The 16,750-nt window shown below is 45.7% G+C and overlaps 1 protein-coding gene across 1 annotated transcript in view; it reads left to right on the top strand.

Annotated features, from left to right (window-relative positions):
- The window catches only part of ANO3 (anoctamin 3), a 542,814-nt gene that overhangs the window by 174,316 nt on the left and 351,748 nt on the right, over positions 1 to 16,750 (top strand). The window contains exon 2 of the mRNA XM_082269831.1: positions 1,353 to 1,541. Within this exon, the coding sequence (XP_082125957.1) occupies positions 1,353 to 1,541 (189 nt within the window). The remainder of the gene's footprint in view (positions 1 to 1,352; positions 1,542 to 16,750) is intronic.

Below are 16,750 nucleotides of genomic sequence, written 5' to 3'. Positions count from 1 at the left end.
TTATTTATTTATCCCAAAAGGAAAACAAAAAACTCTTTGTTGTAACTTATTATGAAGTTTGAGTTGGAGTTTGGCTTAAATTTTTTTAATGTATCCAAATCTCCTTATACACTAAACACTCTCCATCCCCAGGCTGGTATTGCTGCTGTGCCACCTGTTCTCATTCCTCCAGAGTTATGTCTCATTAATAAAGGAGGCGTGTTACTGGTCAGATCACCAGGTGAAAACAGAGGGGGAAAAGCCAAAGGAAAGAAAACAAATGCAGCCACCACATCTAATATAAATGGGTACTAAAATTTTTTATTTAGGTAAAGTTGATCCATGGAATATCCGATTGCCTCTCGGGGGATCAGGAAGGAATTTTTTCCCCCTGCTGTAGCAAATTGGATCATGCTTTGCTGGGGTTTATTTTCGCCTTCCTCTGGATCAACAGCGGGTAAAGGATTGTGTATATGGGATTGTATGGTTAGGTTTTCAATGCTGTTTCTTTTTTTTTTTTTTTTTTTTTTTTATGGTTGAACCTGATGGACTTGTGTCTTTTTTCAACCTGACTAACTATGTAACTATGTAACTATGTAACTATGTAATGATTGGAATGCTGTAATATAATACATTTTTGGTTTTGGCTTTGATATTGCTTGTAATATTTGTCGAGTTTAGTCTTACGTTCACATGTCCTGAAGTGTCATTGTCATTTACAGCAGAGGATATACTGCTCTCTCCTGCCAGCTGGGTATCTGTAGATGCCCAATGTTCAGGGCCGGCCTTTGGGGTGTGCGAGCTGTGCAGCCGCACAGGGCACCATGGGCAACAGGGGCGCTGTGCGGCCATTACAGCTTGCAGATGATCAGGCCGCACAGCGGGAGGTAAGCGGCGACCGCGGCCTGGAGGTTCAGTGTGGGGGTCTCTGATGTAAGGGGAGCTCTGTGTGGGGTTCTTTGATGTAAGGAGGGCTCTGTGTAGGGGGGTCTCTGATGTAAGGGGGGCTCTGTAGGGGGAGTCTCCTTATGTAAGGACGGGCTCTGTGGGGGTCTCTAATGTAAGGGGGTCTTTGATATAAGGGGGGGGGCTCTGTGGAGATCTCTAATGTAAAGTGGTATTTGATGTAAGGGGGGCTCTGTGAGGGGTCTCTAATGTAAGGGGGGCTAAGTTATTAGTGATCATAAAAAAGAAAAGTCAAATAAAGTGCAAAAAAGTGCAAGAAAATGTGCGGGGGCGCCACAGAATTAGCTCGCACAGGGCGCCTTAACACCTAAGGCCGGCCCTGCCAATGTTTACTAGAATTGATGTATGATATTTTTAGCTTCTATATATAGACTTGTTAAAATAACAGATGCTTTTTGTTTTATCAGGAATGTTTAAAAGTAAGAGTGGAACAGATAAGGAGCACCAGTTGAAGCCATCACAAAGGAGCATGCCATGCTTAGCCCAAAGTCAAACCCATCCCCAGCATTTGAACAAGCAGTCTTCTGTGCAGAGCCGGCTCCAGCCCCAGCCAGTCAGTGAGGGATCCTCCGCCATCGATCTGGAGCAACAGAGAGGTGAGCGAGTCCTATTGATTTCCCTGCTATGAGTCAAGGTCAAGCATGTTCACAGCCTAAGGCCAGCGCAGAGAATTACTACAGTGATGTGCGCTCACTCGTTCCTTCTAGAATGTCTGCAGAGATAGTTCACTTACATATCTTACATTTAACCACTTCAGTTCCGGAAGGTTTACCCCCTCCCCCCCTCTTCATGACCAGGCCATTTTTTTGCCATATGGCACTGCGTTAATTTAACTGACAATTGCGCGGTTGTGCGACACTTTACCCAAATAAAATGTATGTTTTTTTTTTCTCACAAGTAGAGCTTTCTTTTGGTGGTATTAGATCACCTCTACGGTTTTTATTTTTTGCGCTATGTACAGAAAAAAAAAAATAGTGACAATTTTGAAAAAAAAAACCTTTCTCATTCCTTCATTGAGGGACACAGCTCTTAATTTTCATGACTGTAGGGGGCAGTATGACCCTACGGTCATGAAGGTGAAGAGCTGTGTCCATCAATGAGCATCAGAGAAATGGATTTTACGGTAAGTCAAAAATCCCATTTTCTCTTTCATTCATTGGCGAACACAGCTCTTCATCTTCATGACTGTAGGGGGCAGTATAACCCTGCGGTCATGAAGATGAACAGCAGCCTGCAAAACATTGCGGCCAAAAGGAGCTTCCGCAGATGCCAACACATCTACTTTGTAACATTTTGTGAAAGTGTGCACAGACGACCAGTTGGCCACCTTGCAAACCTGTATCACTGATGCCTGATGGCGGAAAGCCCAGGAGGCACTAAGCGCTCGCGTAGAAAGAGCCTTAACAGGGAACGGAGGAACCTGACCCTTGATGAAATAGGCCGGCATCAACGTCTGTCTTGTCCATCTAGAAATGATTGTGGTAGATGCGACCAATAGAGTTGAGCGGACACCTGGATGTCCGTGTTCGACGGGTTCGGCCGAACTTTAAAAAAAAGTCCGGGTCCGTGTCCCGGACTTTTGCCGAACTTTTCCCGGACACCGTACCCCATTGAAGTCAATGGGGACCCGAACTTTCAGGCACTAAAATGGCTCTAAAACACCAAAGGAAAGGGCTAGAGTGCTGCAAATGGCAGCAAAACGTAATTAAGAGCATGGCAAGTGCTCTGCAAACAAATGTGGATAGGGAAATAACTTAAAACAACAAAAAAAAAACAGAAAAATAAAACAATGTTCTTCATCTCTGAAGGACGAGGCCCATATGGAGTAGGAGGGAGGTTGAGGTGGTGGTGGATGTGGCGGTGTCATAGGCGTGCACACAGGGTGTGCCGGGTGTGCCTGGGCACACCCTAATCACCTAGGGCACATAGCATTATCACTCTGTTTGCCAGTGAGGAGATGGGAAAGATCTCCCTCGGACCTGCTCTGCTCTATTTCTCTTTGCCAGCAGGGAGAGTAATGTATCGGGGCCATGTACATGTAGGCAAACACATGCATGTGTATTTAAACTTTGGGGTGCACACCCTAATGCAATAGGCTGCGCACACCTATGGGCGGTGTAGGTGGAAGCGGCGGTGGAGGAGGACCAGGGCCGGATTAAGAGCATCATGGGCTTGGTGCTGAGGATTTTGAATGGCCTTAAGGGCCGTGCCTTGGCATGCACCCAGAGGAGGAAGGGTGCAGCCATGCATGCCTAATTCAACATGGGATGCTGTCTCTGAAGCCCATAAACACATCCATGCATCGGCAACTGTTCCTCCTTGTCCGGCCTTCGCGCTGTGTGGGGAGGTTCTGAGGGTGCTGCCTGGGGAAGCGAGCATAGAAGCCAGACTTCTGTGTTTACAAGTGACAGAAGAGCGGTAACAGTGAATATGGCCAACCCGGGGCCTATATAAAAGGTAGGGGCCTGGAGCTGCAGCTCCAATAGCCCCTACGTTAATCTGGCCCTGAGGAGGACGAGGTAGCCAACACTGCTTCTTTTCACAAATTTTAAATGAGGGTACACCCCAAAAGAGTGAGAAAGAGCAAAAATGGAACAATGGGTGGGTAAGGTCGGTATCCATTGCTATTCTGCACAAGGTACGGAAAAGTCCCGTGGGATCCATGCCTGGTTCATTTTAATGAACGTGAGCTTGTCCACATTGTCTCTGGACAGGCGGCTGCGCTTGTCTGTGATAACGTCCCCAGCCGTGCTAAATACCCGTTCAGATAATACACTGGCTGCAGGGCACGCCAGCACCTCCAAGGCGTAAAGGGCAAGCTCAGGCCATGTGCCCAATTTGGAGACCCAGAAGTTGAAGGGGGCAGACCCCTCATTCACTACATGTAGGCGTGTGCACACATACTGCTCCACCATGTTGGTAAAATGCTGCCTCCTGCTAAGACGTTCCATCTGAGCTGCTGGTGCTGCTGTTTGTTGTGGCGTGCTGACAAAGCTTTTCCACATTTTGGCCATGCTAACCCTGCCTTCTGAGGTGCTGGCGGTGCCCTGGTTGCATTGGCGACCTCCTCCTCCTCTGCCTTGTGCTTCCACTGTGGCCCCGCTTTCAGATGGGAATGCCAGCAGCATCGTGTCTACCAGCGTGCGCTTGTACTCGCGCATCTTGCGATCGCGCTCCAGTGAGTGAATTAAGGACGGTACGTTGTCCTTGTAACGGGGATCCAGCAGCGTGGCCACCCAGTAATCAGCACAAGTTAGAATGTGGGCAACACGGCGGTCGTTGTGGAGACACTGCAGCATGTAATCGCTCATGTGTGCCAGGCTGCCCAGAGGCAACGAAAGGCTGTCCTCTGTGGGAGGTGTATCGTCCGTGTCCTCTGTATCCCCCCAGCCACGCACCAGTGATGGCCATGAGCTGGCCTGGGTGCCACCCTGCTGTGAACATGGTTCCATCTCCTCCTCCAGCTCCTCCTCCTCCTCATCCTCCTCATCCTCCAGAACTGTGCCCCTGCTGGACAATTGTGTCCCTGGCGTTTGTGTGTGCAGGAACCCACCCTCAGAGCCCCTTGCGAATGACTGCCCTGAAAGCCTTGGAAATGTTACCTCTTCATCCTCCTCCTCCTCCTCCTCCTCATCCTGTGCCACATCCTCTTCCATCATCGCCCGAATTGTTTTTTCAAGGAGGCATAGAAGTGGGATAGTTAAGCTGAGAACGGCGTCATCGCCACTGGCCATGTTGGTGGAGTACTCAAAACAGCGCAACAAGGCACACAGGTCTCGCATGGAGGCCTAGTTATTGGTGGTGAAGTGGTGCTGTTCCGCAGAGCGACTCACGCGTGCGTGCTGCAGCTGAAACTCCACTATTGCCTGCTGCTGCTCGCACAGTCTTTGCAGCATGTGCAAGGTGGAGTTCCACCTTGTGGGCACGTCACATATGAGGCGGTGAGCAGGAAGGCCGAAGTTACGCTGCAGCGCTGACAGGCGAGCAGCAGCAGGGTGAGAACGCAGAAAGTGCGCACAGACGGCCCGCACTTTCTGCAGCAGCTCTGACATATCGGGGTAGTTTTTAAGGAACCTCTGCACCACCAAATTCAGCACATGCGCCAGGCAAGGGATGTGCGTCAAACCGGCTAGGCCCAGAGCTGCTATGAGATTTCGCCCGTTATCGCACACCACCAGGCCGGGCTTGAGGCTCGCTGGCAGAAACCACTCATTTGTCTGCTGTTCCATGCTCCTCTACAACTCCTGCGCGGTGTGTGGTTTGTCCCCCAAACAGGCAAGTTGTAAAACTGCCTGCTGTCGTTTACCCCTGGCCGTGCTGAAGTTGGTGGTGAAGGTGTTACGCTGTCCGGATGAGGAGGCGGTAGAGGATGAGGAAGCGGAGTAGGAGGAGTTAGGAACAGGAGGCAAACTGAAGCACCCTGCAATCCTCGGTGGTGGAAGGACATGCGCCAAATTGCTATCCGCCTCAGGCCCATCCGCCACTGCATTTACCCAGTGTGCCGTTAGGGAGATATAACGCCCCTGACCGTGCTTACTGGTCCACGTATCGGTAGTTAGGTGGACCTTGGCACAGATGGCGTTGCGCAGTGCACACCTGATTTTTTCCCCCACTTGGTTGTGCAGGGAAGGGATGGCTTGCCTGGAAAAGTAGTGGCGGCTGGGCACGACGTACTCTGGGACAGCCACCGACATAAGGTTTTTAAAACTGCGTCTCCACCAGATGGAATGACAGCATTTCAAAGGCCAAGAATTTTGAAATGCTGGCATTCAGGGCCAGGGATCGCGGGTGGGTAGGGGGGTACTTCCTGTTTCTCTCAAGTGTTTGGGAGATGGAAAGCTGAACGCTTCCACGGGACATTGTGGAGATGGTTGTTGGTGACCCAGGTGGTGGTGTTGCTGACAGATCGTCTGTTTGCGGGGTGGCAGGTGCCGGTATCACTACAGATGTGGCTGGAGCGGCCGAGACTGTAGCAGAAGAGGAAGCAGGATGAGCCAGAGACGTTTCTTGGTTTTGAAGGTGTGTACTCCACTGCAGCTCGTGCTTTGCACTTAGATGCCTGATCATGCAGGTTGTGCTCAGGTTGAGAAGGTTTATGCCTCGCTTCAGGCTCTGATTGCACAGGGTGTCCTGTCATCAGCACATTTTCTAAAGAACTTCCACGCTAGAGAACTCCTTTGAGCTGACTTTGGTGCGCTCGTTCCCTTGCTGCGTTGGGCAGTAGCAGGCGTAGTGTCTAGGGCACGGCTGCTCCGCTTCTGCACCCTGCTCCCTCTTCTGCTGTGCTCGTGGCTCTGTGCGACCACCGCCTTTTCCTCCAAACTACTCAGGTCACCTGCATGCCGTTCATTCCATGTGGGGTCGAGGACCTCATCGTCCTCCACATCATCTTCCACCCAGTCTTCACCCCTGCCCTCCTTGTCGGTGTCCACAATGCTGAACGCCGCAGCAGTTGGCACCTGCGTTTCGTCATCATCGGAGACGTGCTGCGATGGTCCTTGCATGTACTCATCTTGAGAAATAAGTGGTTGGGCATCGCTGCACTCAATCTCTTCCACTTCTGGGGCAGGGCTAGGTGGATGGCCCTGGGAAACCCTGCTGACAGAGTCATCAAAAAGAAGAAGAGACTGCTGTATGGCTTGGGGCTCAGACTGCTTGCCTGATTTGCAAGGGGGTGAGGTGAAAGACGGTTGGACATCGGCTGCAGTAGACTGGGTGGGAGACAATGTGAAGGAACTGGAGGCACTGTCAGCAGCAAACCAATCTACTATCGCCTCTCTGTGTTCTGGCCTCATCACTTCTAGACAGGGTAAAGCAAAAAACAAGCGGAGCGCCTCTAAGTGCAATACGTTTAATGAAGAAATAAACATGCAGTATGAAGTAACTCACTAGATGAAAGGAAGTGAAGGCTCAAATGCAACATCCTGGGGTCAAGCTGTCCAATAGCTAATGCCGAGAGAGAAGAAGTCAAGATGGTACTATCCGGTGGATGGAATGGCGGGGAGATGCCGGCTCTTGCTTCCCCGGGACCGGACTCTCGAGGCAGGCTGTGACTCAGCGTCGACCGTGTGACGTAGGCAGGGTCAGGGTGCACACGACGCGTTTCAGAGCGTGCGCCAAGCTTGTGGGGAGCATGCGCGCTCTTTCCTCAGGTGTAGATGCCGGGACCACTGTAAGCCAGGGGATTTATACACACGCAATGTGTGAATGGGAGTATACGAAGGTTAAGCGACCAATGAGGTAATATGGCGGCCATGTTAAAAGGCACAAACCATGCAAGATTACAAAGTAATAGATCAAACATATACTATTGGTGAAAATGAGATAAAACATAACGAAATGTGGGGGAAATATGTACATATATAAACAGAGAAAACTACAATGTATATATAGACCCTAAGCTGATCTCTCAATATAAAATAAAAAATAAAAAATAAAAAATAAATAAAAAATAATAAATAATAAATAAAAAATAAAATATAAATAAAAAATGAAAAATAATAAATGTAATGAAATATATATGGTAAAAGTGCCAAATGATGATGGAAAATGCTACATTGATTTTGAGTTTTGGGTGTAAAAGATTCGCGTACATATACATACACATACACATACACATACACATATGCCCAAAGGTTTTTATTGAATAGCGGAATAGGAAATATGATCAAAAAAAGTGTATGTATCTCACACGTACACAACCACACTAGGCCCCAATTACTATTGTTTGTACCCCTAAAAGGATGGATGAGGAGTAGGAGGAGTATGGAACAGGCAGCACCCTCAAATCTTCAGAAGTATGAGATGAACCCCAAAAACTTGGAAAGGTGGATCTCACACGTACCGACACAGACTATCCCGCAATTTAATTGATCCCCAAAGGTTTTTATTGAATAGCGGAATAGGAAATAGGATCAAAAAAAGTGTATGTATCTCACACATACACAACCACACTAGGCCCCAATTACTATTGTTTGTACCCCTAAAAGGATGGATGAGGAGTAGGAGTATGGAACAGGCAGCACCCTCAAATCTTCAGAAGTATGAGATGAACCCCAAAAACTTGGAAAGGTTGATCTCAGATTGTGTTCACTGCACCCCAAAAAGATTGTGTTCACTGCACCCCACAAAGATTGTGTTCACTGTACCCCAAAAAGATTGTGTTCACTGCACCCCACAAAGATTGTGTTCACTGCACCCCAAAAGGATTTTGTTCACTGCACCCCACAAAGATTGTGTTCACTGCACCCCAAAAGGATTTTGTTCACTGCACCCCAAAAAGATTGTGTTCACTGCACCCCACAAAGATTGTGTTCACTGCACCCCAAAAGGATTTTGTTCACTGCACCCCAAAAAGATTGTGTTCACTGCACCCCACAAAGATTGTGTTCACTGCACCCCAAAAGGATTTCGTTCACTGCACCCCAAAAAGATTGTGTTCACTGCACCAAGATTGTGTTCACTGCACCCCACAAAGATTGTGTTCACTGCACCCCAAAAAGATTGTGTTCACTGTACCCCAAAAAGATTGTGTTCACTGAACCCCAAAAAGATTGTGTTCACTGCAGCCCACACACAGCAAAATGGATGTGGATCACTGACACCTGCCTATCTCCTATCCCACACCACACAGAAATATCGATTGTAGTTTGTAGAACACACTTTCCCTAAAAATCAGCAGACTCTATCCCTAACAGGATTGATAAGAGATCGTAGATTGGGACTGAGTGCAGACCCCACCCCACACAGCAATATCGATTGCAGTTTGTAGAACACACTTTCCCTAAAAATCAACAGACTCTATCCCTAACAGGATTGATAAGAGATCGTAGATCGGGACTAAGTGCAGACCCCACCCCACACAGCAATATCGATTGTAGTTTGTAGAACACACTTTCCCTAAAAATCAGCAGACTCTCTCCCTAAAATGCCTACAACTCGCCCTGCCTAAAACACTCCGACCTGTCCCTCAATTCTATCCGGACACAAATGTTTTTTTCCTGCCTGTCTGTCCCTAATCAGCAGCCAGCACGTTGATGTGTGCTCTCTCCCTGATCTAAGCAGCAGAATGACGCCGCTGTGGCGCTGCCTCGAACTTATAAAGACTTGGTCACATGCTTCAGACGGCCAATCACAGCTACTGATACATTTGCAGGCATGGCTGGGATGGCTTAGGCACACCGGTTAAACGCTTGTTGATTGGCTGTTGAAAGCCCGCCATGAAAAGCGCGCCAAAGCATGCAAAACCCGGAAATAAAACGACCGAAGACGGATTTTTACCTGAATATACAGTAAAGTGTTTGTGTCCGTGTTCGGGTAACAAAAATCCAATTATTCGGTACGAACACAAATAATACAGTCCGTGTTCGCTCAACCCTAGCGACCAACCCTTTGCGAGGTCCATCCGTAAGGTTCTACTGCCCTCTACAGTCATGAGGATGAAGAGCTGTGTCCATCAATGAACATCATTGACGGACACATTGATGGTAACCCCTTCCTGGCAGGGAAGAGGTTACCACCAGGGGCGATCAAAGAAATACGTGTGTGCCTAGGGGGTGCTTTCTAACTGTGTGGGGGATTGACTCACTGATTGAACATAGAGACCTTTGTTCCTAAATAGGAGGAACTCAGGATCCCTGTGGTTGTTGCTAACAGAAAGGCGGTCTGTTTACATCTGCAGACCGCTGTTCTTTCTCCATGGGGAGCGACCGCGGGAGCCCGGCGGAAATCGCGGCCCCCCTCTAACCAATCGGTGAGCCCGCATGCCCGCCCACACTAATTGCTACATGAAGCAACGTACATGTACGTCATTTCGTGTAACAGAGCCGGCCTGCCGCAGTACAACTATGGTGGCTGGTCAGCAAGTGGTTAAGTCCTCTTTTTTGGGATTTTTAATGCAATTTAAGCATCAATATATATTTAAATATATTTTATTTTATTCTCACTTAAAAAGTAGAAGTATAAAAACTATTTTCCAGACTCGTGAGATTTTTTTGTATACGACATATGACACAATGTCATCAATCATAAAAAACATTCAGGTTGCATTGAAGTGGTATTCCCCCAGCAACTTGCTGTTCAGTCCCATTATCAATTGTACAACTGGTTCCCAATAGGTGGGGATAACCAACACGTTTCAAAAAAAACATAAATAAATTCTTCTTCAGGAAATTTTTACCAAATGCTTACATAATGTGCTATCCTTAGCTGGAGTGTTCTCATAGCCCAAAGAAAACTTCCATGTCATTGCTGTGATGCCTTATTCATTCCCACCTATTGGGAACCATCTCCAGTTGTACAATTGATGATGGAACTTAACAGCAAGTAACTGGGGGAATACCACTTCAATGCAATCCAGATGTTTTTTATAATTGATGTCATTGTGTCAAATGTCATTGTATACAAAAAATCTCATGAGTTTGGAAAATTGTTTTCATACTTCTACTTTTTAAGTAAGAAAAAATAAAAGATATTTTGAATATATATTGATGCTTGAATTGCCTTAAAAATGCCATAAAAAGAGGACTTACACTGAAATCAAGCAGACCCTTGCACTACATAGTTGATTGTAGATCTAAAGGAGATTATACAATTAGATTGTATACTGTATGGTGAGACTTTTTACAGACTTTCAGCCAGGGCCATCTTACCGAATGGGCACGCTGGGCAGTTGCCGGGGGCCCCACCTGCCCAGTGACTCAGCCCCATCCAAGCATTAGACCCAATTCCCGCGTGCATCCTGCTGCCGAACTTAGCAGATGGCAAGAGCCTGTCGGCCCTGTGCTGCTGTCAGGCTACTTGGCCCTGCGCTGCTGTCAGGCCACTTGGCCCATGGAGGGGGAGCCCAAAACTGCAGAAATGCCTGTCTGCCTCCACGGAACAGGCACACACAGGACAGTCGAGTCTGACTCCCGTTGGTGTGTGTGTTCACCGGACCCAGCCGCCAAAATTTGGAAGCTGTCATTAGCCTGGCACTGCTGTACCAATAAATATAGCCTTATCGATAATTTGCATTTTTATTCCCATGGGTGATTGTGTAGGCAGGGCCCCAGTGCACTGCATTGGCCGGGGCCCTTTAATGCTCTTAAGATGGCACTGCTTTCAGCGAAACACTTCTTCTGTCTTCAATACTACAGCTCTGCTCCCTATAGGCTGTTATGTGATTTCTCGCTCCTGCACACTCTTCCAAATAAAAAATCTACGTAAGATGAAGGTAACATACAAAACGCTTAATCAGTAGAGGAGGACACTGGCGTTGGATTGAGTAAGAATGGTGCTCATTGACATTGCCTGCAGTGGAAACACATGGAACTACAGGAATGGATGGGAGCAATCTCCTGGAGGGGGAGGACAGGTGTAAGGTGTGTGTTAATGAGGTAATTTCTTAGTTCATTAACAATTTTCCCATCATAAATACCAGGATGAATACCAGGAAGTAATGGAGGAGTTTTCTATAGGAGATTGGAGGCTGAGGGCATGCTCTAGAACAGGGATTCCCAAACTATGGCCCTGCAGCTGCTGCAGAACTACACATCCCATGAGGCATTGTAAAACTCTGACATTCACATACATGACTAGGCATCATGGGAATTTTAGTTCCTGAACAACTGGAGGGCCGTCGTATGGGAATCCCTGCTCTAGAATATGAAGAAAGCTTTCTCTTTTCTGCAATTACACATTACTGGCATATTACCGACTTCCCTACCTGTCCATAGTCAAAAGATGTCCTCATGGGAGGTGGAATACCAGGGTTATGGCTGCAGCAATGTGCCATGTCAGGGTATTGTTTTTTTTTAAGCCGGCGATTCTTTAACTGATAAAAGTTGTCAAAGGGGCAGGTTTGTCACTGGAACACTTATAGAAGTGGCGGGAGGGGTCCCCCTCCCCTGCCACTTCTCAGATCTGGGGTCAGTAAGACCAGTTGCGGTTGCTGGTCACTGTTGGAAAGATGGCCTCCACTCATTTCTTTGACCTAGGAGGACCGAAACGACGTCATAATTATCACGTCCAGTTCCGTCTCAATGTAAACAAGGCCATTTTTTTTAAAGCATTAGCTCAATGTTTTGTTTTCATTTTTTATCTAATGCTTTACATTGTGGAGGAGAGATGTGGTGTCTTATTGACCCCAGATCTCTCCATAAAGAGGACCTGTCACTGCTTATTTCTATCACAAGTAATGTTTACATAAAAGTGATCCAAAATTTTTATTTTGAAGAGACAGTGTAAAAATAAAAAAAAATCATAAAATAAATAGTAAAAAAAAAAAAAAAAATTCAAATCGCCCCTGCTTGTGCTTTCGCGCAGTGGTGAACGCATACTTAGGTCATGCCCACATATGTAAACAGTGTTCAAACCACACAAGTGAGAGCAACAATTTTAGCACTAGATCTCCTCTGTGACTCTAAACTGGTAACCTGTAGAACATTTTAAATGGAGATTTTCGCCTTGGAAATGGAGATTTTTAAGTACCGTAGTTTGGCGCCATTCCACAAGAGTGCGCAATTTTAAAGCAGGACATGTTGGGTATCTATTTACTCGGCATAACATCATCTTTCATATTTTACAAAAAATATGGGTTATACGGTTTATTGTGTTTTGTTTTATTTAAATTCATTAAAGTGTATTTTTTTTTTTTACTGTGTAATATAAAAACATTGCAATGACCACTATTTTATTATCTAGAGCCTCTGCTAAAAACATATAATGTTTGGGGGTTCTAAGTAATTTTCTAGCAAAAAAAACACAGATTTTACATATATGAGTGTGACCGAATGAGTGTCAAAATTTGCCCGGTAACCAAGTGGTTAATGGTATATTGGTATATAGGGAAGCTGGAATTTAGAAAAAAAAAATGGTGAACCTAATCTTTAACCACTTTCATACCGTAGGACGTCATATGACGTCCTGGACTTTGAGTAGAGCAATTCCCTACAATGTAAAAGCAATCACCCGCCACCCTTCGGTGCTTCTATTGGCTCACCAGTGTGATCGACTTCCGGTGCCAGCAGATGTAAACACTGTCGTTTTTTTTTTTTTTTGCTGGAAAGCTAAGATCGTTTTTTTGTTTAGTTTTTTTTTTTATCTCAGGATCTTCGGCCTAGAGGAGAGGTCTGCGGACTTATAGACCTCAGATCTCTCCGTAAGAAGGACTTGTCCTATTGCAAGGGATGTTTACATTCCTTGTGTAGCACTGTCCCCATAGGGCTCACTGTGTGATAACTTCTTGGGTCTCCCTCTGATTACCTGCAGACAGTCACTAGGTGATTTTTGACACATCTATCCTTACTCCCTTTGTTCGTCACTCAATAAACAGTCGAGGGGGATTTTATTTTATATTTATTGTGGAACTTGGATGGCAGATCTGTACTCACTGTAGGCAGAATCAGATCCTTTCCAGTGTCTCCCTTCCAGTCAGTTCTGCAGGACCTCTGGGTTCAGCTTCTCTCTGACTCTCAGACCCTCAGGTTGCCCACCTGAGGCCGCATGGCAGCTTCTAAAGAGCGCCCCCCCCCCCAGGGACCCACAATTCAGCTGACAGACCCGAGCACATGTGCCCTTGGCCTTTATACAGTATCACAGCATGCACCAAGGCACTTTCCTCTGCCAATCACCAGGACTGTAGTATATGCCTGTGCACTCATTTGTCAGGTTTCCTCCAACTGTCCAATATGCCTTCCTATTGGACCAGTGTGAAACACTTCAGACAAGCTGAGCTGCACCTGAGCACCACGAGCAGACCTCACTAGCAGATCCTGCTCCTTGGTAGGCAGAGAGCAATAAAAATGTACCTGACAATCTCTCTGGTAGGCAGAAAAGATCAAAAACTATACTGTACTTTCTCTTCTAGCACCTACCTAGGAGGATGCTACACTTGTAATAGGAATAAAAGTGATACAAAAAAAATGAAAGGGAAAGTGTATTTTTTTTTTCTTAATAAAACAATAAAAAAATAAATAAAAAAAATGTAAAGCGCCCCAGTCCCCTCGAGCTCCCGTGCAGAAGCGAATGCATATGTAAATGACATTCAAACCACACATGTGACATATCGCCGTGAATGTTAGAGCGAGAGCAATAATTCTAGTGCAAGACCTCCTCTGTAACTCTAAACTGGTAAGCTGGTAAACATTTTAAAGCGTATCCTATGGAGATTTTTAAGTACTGAATTTGGCCCCATTCCAGGAGTGTGCACAGTTTTAAAGCGTGACATGTTAGGTATCTATTTACTCAGTGTAATACCATCTATCACATTATACAAATCTGGGCTAACTTTAGTGTTTTGTTTTGTTTTTAATTCATGAAAGTGTTTTTTTTTTTCCTAAAAAACCATGTTTGAAATACTGCTGCGCAAAAACCGTGTGACCTAAAAAATTGCAACAACTGCTATTTTATTTCCTAGGGTCTCTGCCAAAAAAAAATTATAATGTTTGGGGGGTTCTGAGTAATTTTCAAGCAAAACAAAGGGTGATAATTTTTACATGTAGGAGAGGAATGCCAGAATTGGCCTGGTATGAAAGTGGTTAACAAAATTACTGCAATAAAAAATTAAAGTGAAAAAGGGTCATTTGAGGCTACTTTATATTTAGTTACACTCCTAATTAACATTTCACTATGGCTCACTTTAAAGTGTGACAACACCTTCTGTGCATTGTTGGAACTGTGAAGTTTAAACGCACAGTTGGAAAAAAAAGCATAATGCTGAGATCTCTCAGAAGAGCTATGACACTAAGCTGTGATGAATGATTGCTATGGACACGTCTGGGTATGAATTCTTCCCAGCTGACATCAATGGTGAAGATGTTCTTTGACTCTGCTCTTCACCTGGAGTATGTCATTGTCTGGGACCTAGAAAGATGCAAGTGCCTTATGTAGTGTCATGTCTACATATTCTAATCTGAAGCTGACTTCTGCTAAGGCAAATTATAGATAAATCTACATCTAACAATCAGTGTTGGGTCATTGTTCACTACCAGCAATTTTCCTTCACATGCTACATTAGAAAACAGAGGGTAAGTCATTGATGGGTAACATTTTATTCACATTTAGGTTAAAGGGAAGCTCTATTTAAAGACTCTGTTGCCAGTTGAAAAACATTTTTTTAAATAGTCCTCTTGGTAAACAAAGCAGTAAATATTCACCTGTTTTGGCGCCTACTTTGTGAGTTTTCTCTCTTTTGCAGAACTGCAAAGCTCCCAACTGTCCCTAATTTTGAGGGACTGTCCATGATTTAGAACAAAGTCCCTCTTTCCTCCTCATTTGTCCCTCATTTTGGTCTGATCTATATAGTTCTATATAAAATGTACTTTTTAATCTTTTTAAAAAATGTTTCTCAGTGCTAAACATTTCATCCATTTTCTAAATTGCTGCATTTGTCATATTTAAAAGACAGTATTAAGGAAGAACTTGGGTTTAACTAATCATGTTTTGTATAGTTCTCCTTTAGGGGGCATTTCAGGGGGTGTGTCCTATGCCTACATGCTTTTGCTAATAGGTGCCCCTTATCCTCATCTCAAAAAGTTGGGATGTATGGAACTGACAGTCTTCTGCATCTGTCACACCTGTAATGGGTTGTAGGTCCCTTTTATTGGAGGCTCCCTCATTATGCTGCTAGGAAGCATGGTATGCCCATTATTACGGTTTTCCTGTGTAGTATTGAAGACCCTAGTGGGAGGGGTTTGATGGGTTGGGAAGCAGAGTAGATCTCGTATGAGGAAAGAAAGTCCTGTTTTTTTTGTGTGAACACCATCCTTGCCATAATGTAAGCTACACGTAGATTAATATCTTCTCCTTTGGGGAAAAGCAATGGACTCCTACCTACTGGAGATAGGATGCAGAAGGAGACACTCATGTTGTTTGCTAAGGAGGGACACTAGACTTTTTGTTGATTGCCAAATGTGAGCACTACAAGCCCTTTCACACTGTAGAGTTCGTTGGCGGACTCCGTTTTTCTCAGCGGGGGATCGATCCACTGATCCCCCGATGAGCAGGCAGATGGCAGCTCTGTCTCTGCGCTGTGTGCGGAGACAGAGCTATCAGGTCCCCGCTGTTCTCTATGGGGGAATCGGATGAGAACGGACCGTCTGTCCGTTCTCATCCGATACCATCCGATGCGCTGGACGGTTTCCATCCGTCCAGATTTGACAGACCGGATCGGATGTCAGCGGTCATGTCTCCGCTGACATTCAATGCCCCATAGAGATGCATGGGGCATCTGTTCAGATCCGCCAAAAAAATGGACAGGCGGATCTGAACGATCCGCCTGTGGGAAAGGGGCCTAATACTCTTGTCCTGGTAACTAAAACTTGCATTGTGAAGGTTGTTTACGCTGTAGAAGAAGGATATGCTGCAACACTGTTTGTATTGTTAAAAAATAAGACCACTTTGCTGAATTTGCACCAATGTTTAACCACCTTGTGATCTGTATATTGAGAACATTTAATGGACACAAGAACCTGCAAGAGAAGGATAGCGGGACTGATAGTAATAGGATGGAGTAGACCAGCGGTCCACAAGAAAATGGTTGTGGTCCCCAGGGTTTCTGCTGCAAATCAACATTGTGGTGGATGTATACCGCACAATGTTGTTTCCAGTGTTGTTCTCAAAGCGTGCTGATAGTCAAAACTATCAGTACTCATTGATACCTGATGCCTTCTCTGTAGTTCTGGCTCCTGTGAACTCAGAGGGAGGAGCCAGGAGTAGTGCAGAGAGGGGAAGGGGAAGAAGGAGGGGACTTCCAATGACAGCGCTGATCACAGACTGTGAGCACATGGCTGGATAAGAAGGTGAGATCCAATGACGATATTGTGTT

Source organism: Pelophylax lessonae (assembly GCF_965119305.1).
Source record: "Pelophylax lessonae genome assembly, chromosome: 10".
Taxonomy (NCBI): domain Eukaryota; kingdom Metazoa; phylum Chordata; class Amphibia; order Anura; family Ranidae; genus Pelophylax; species Pelophylax lessonae.
The sequence above is the reverse complement of the archived record's forward strand: the minus strand, read 5'-3'. Positions and strand labels throughout refer to the sequence as shown.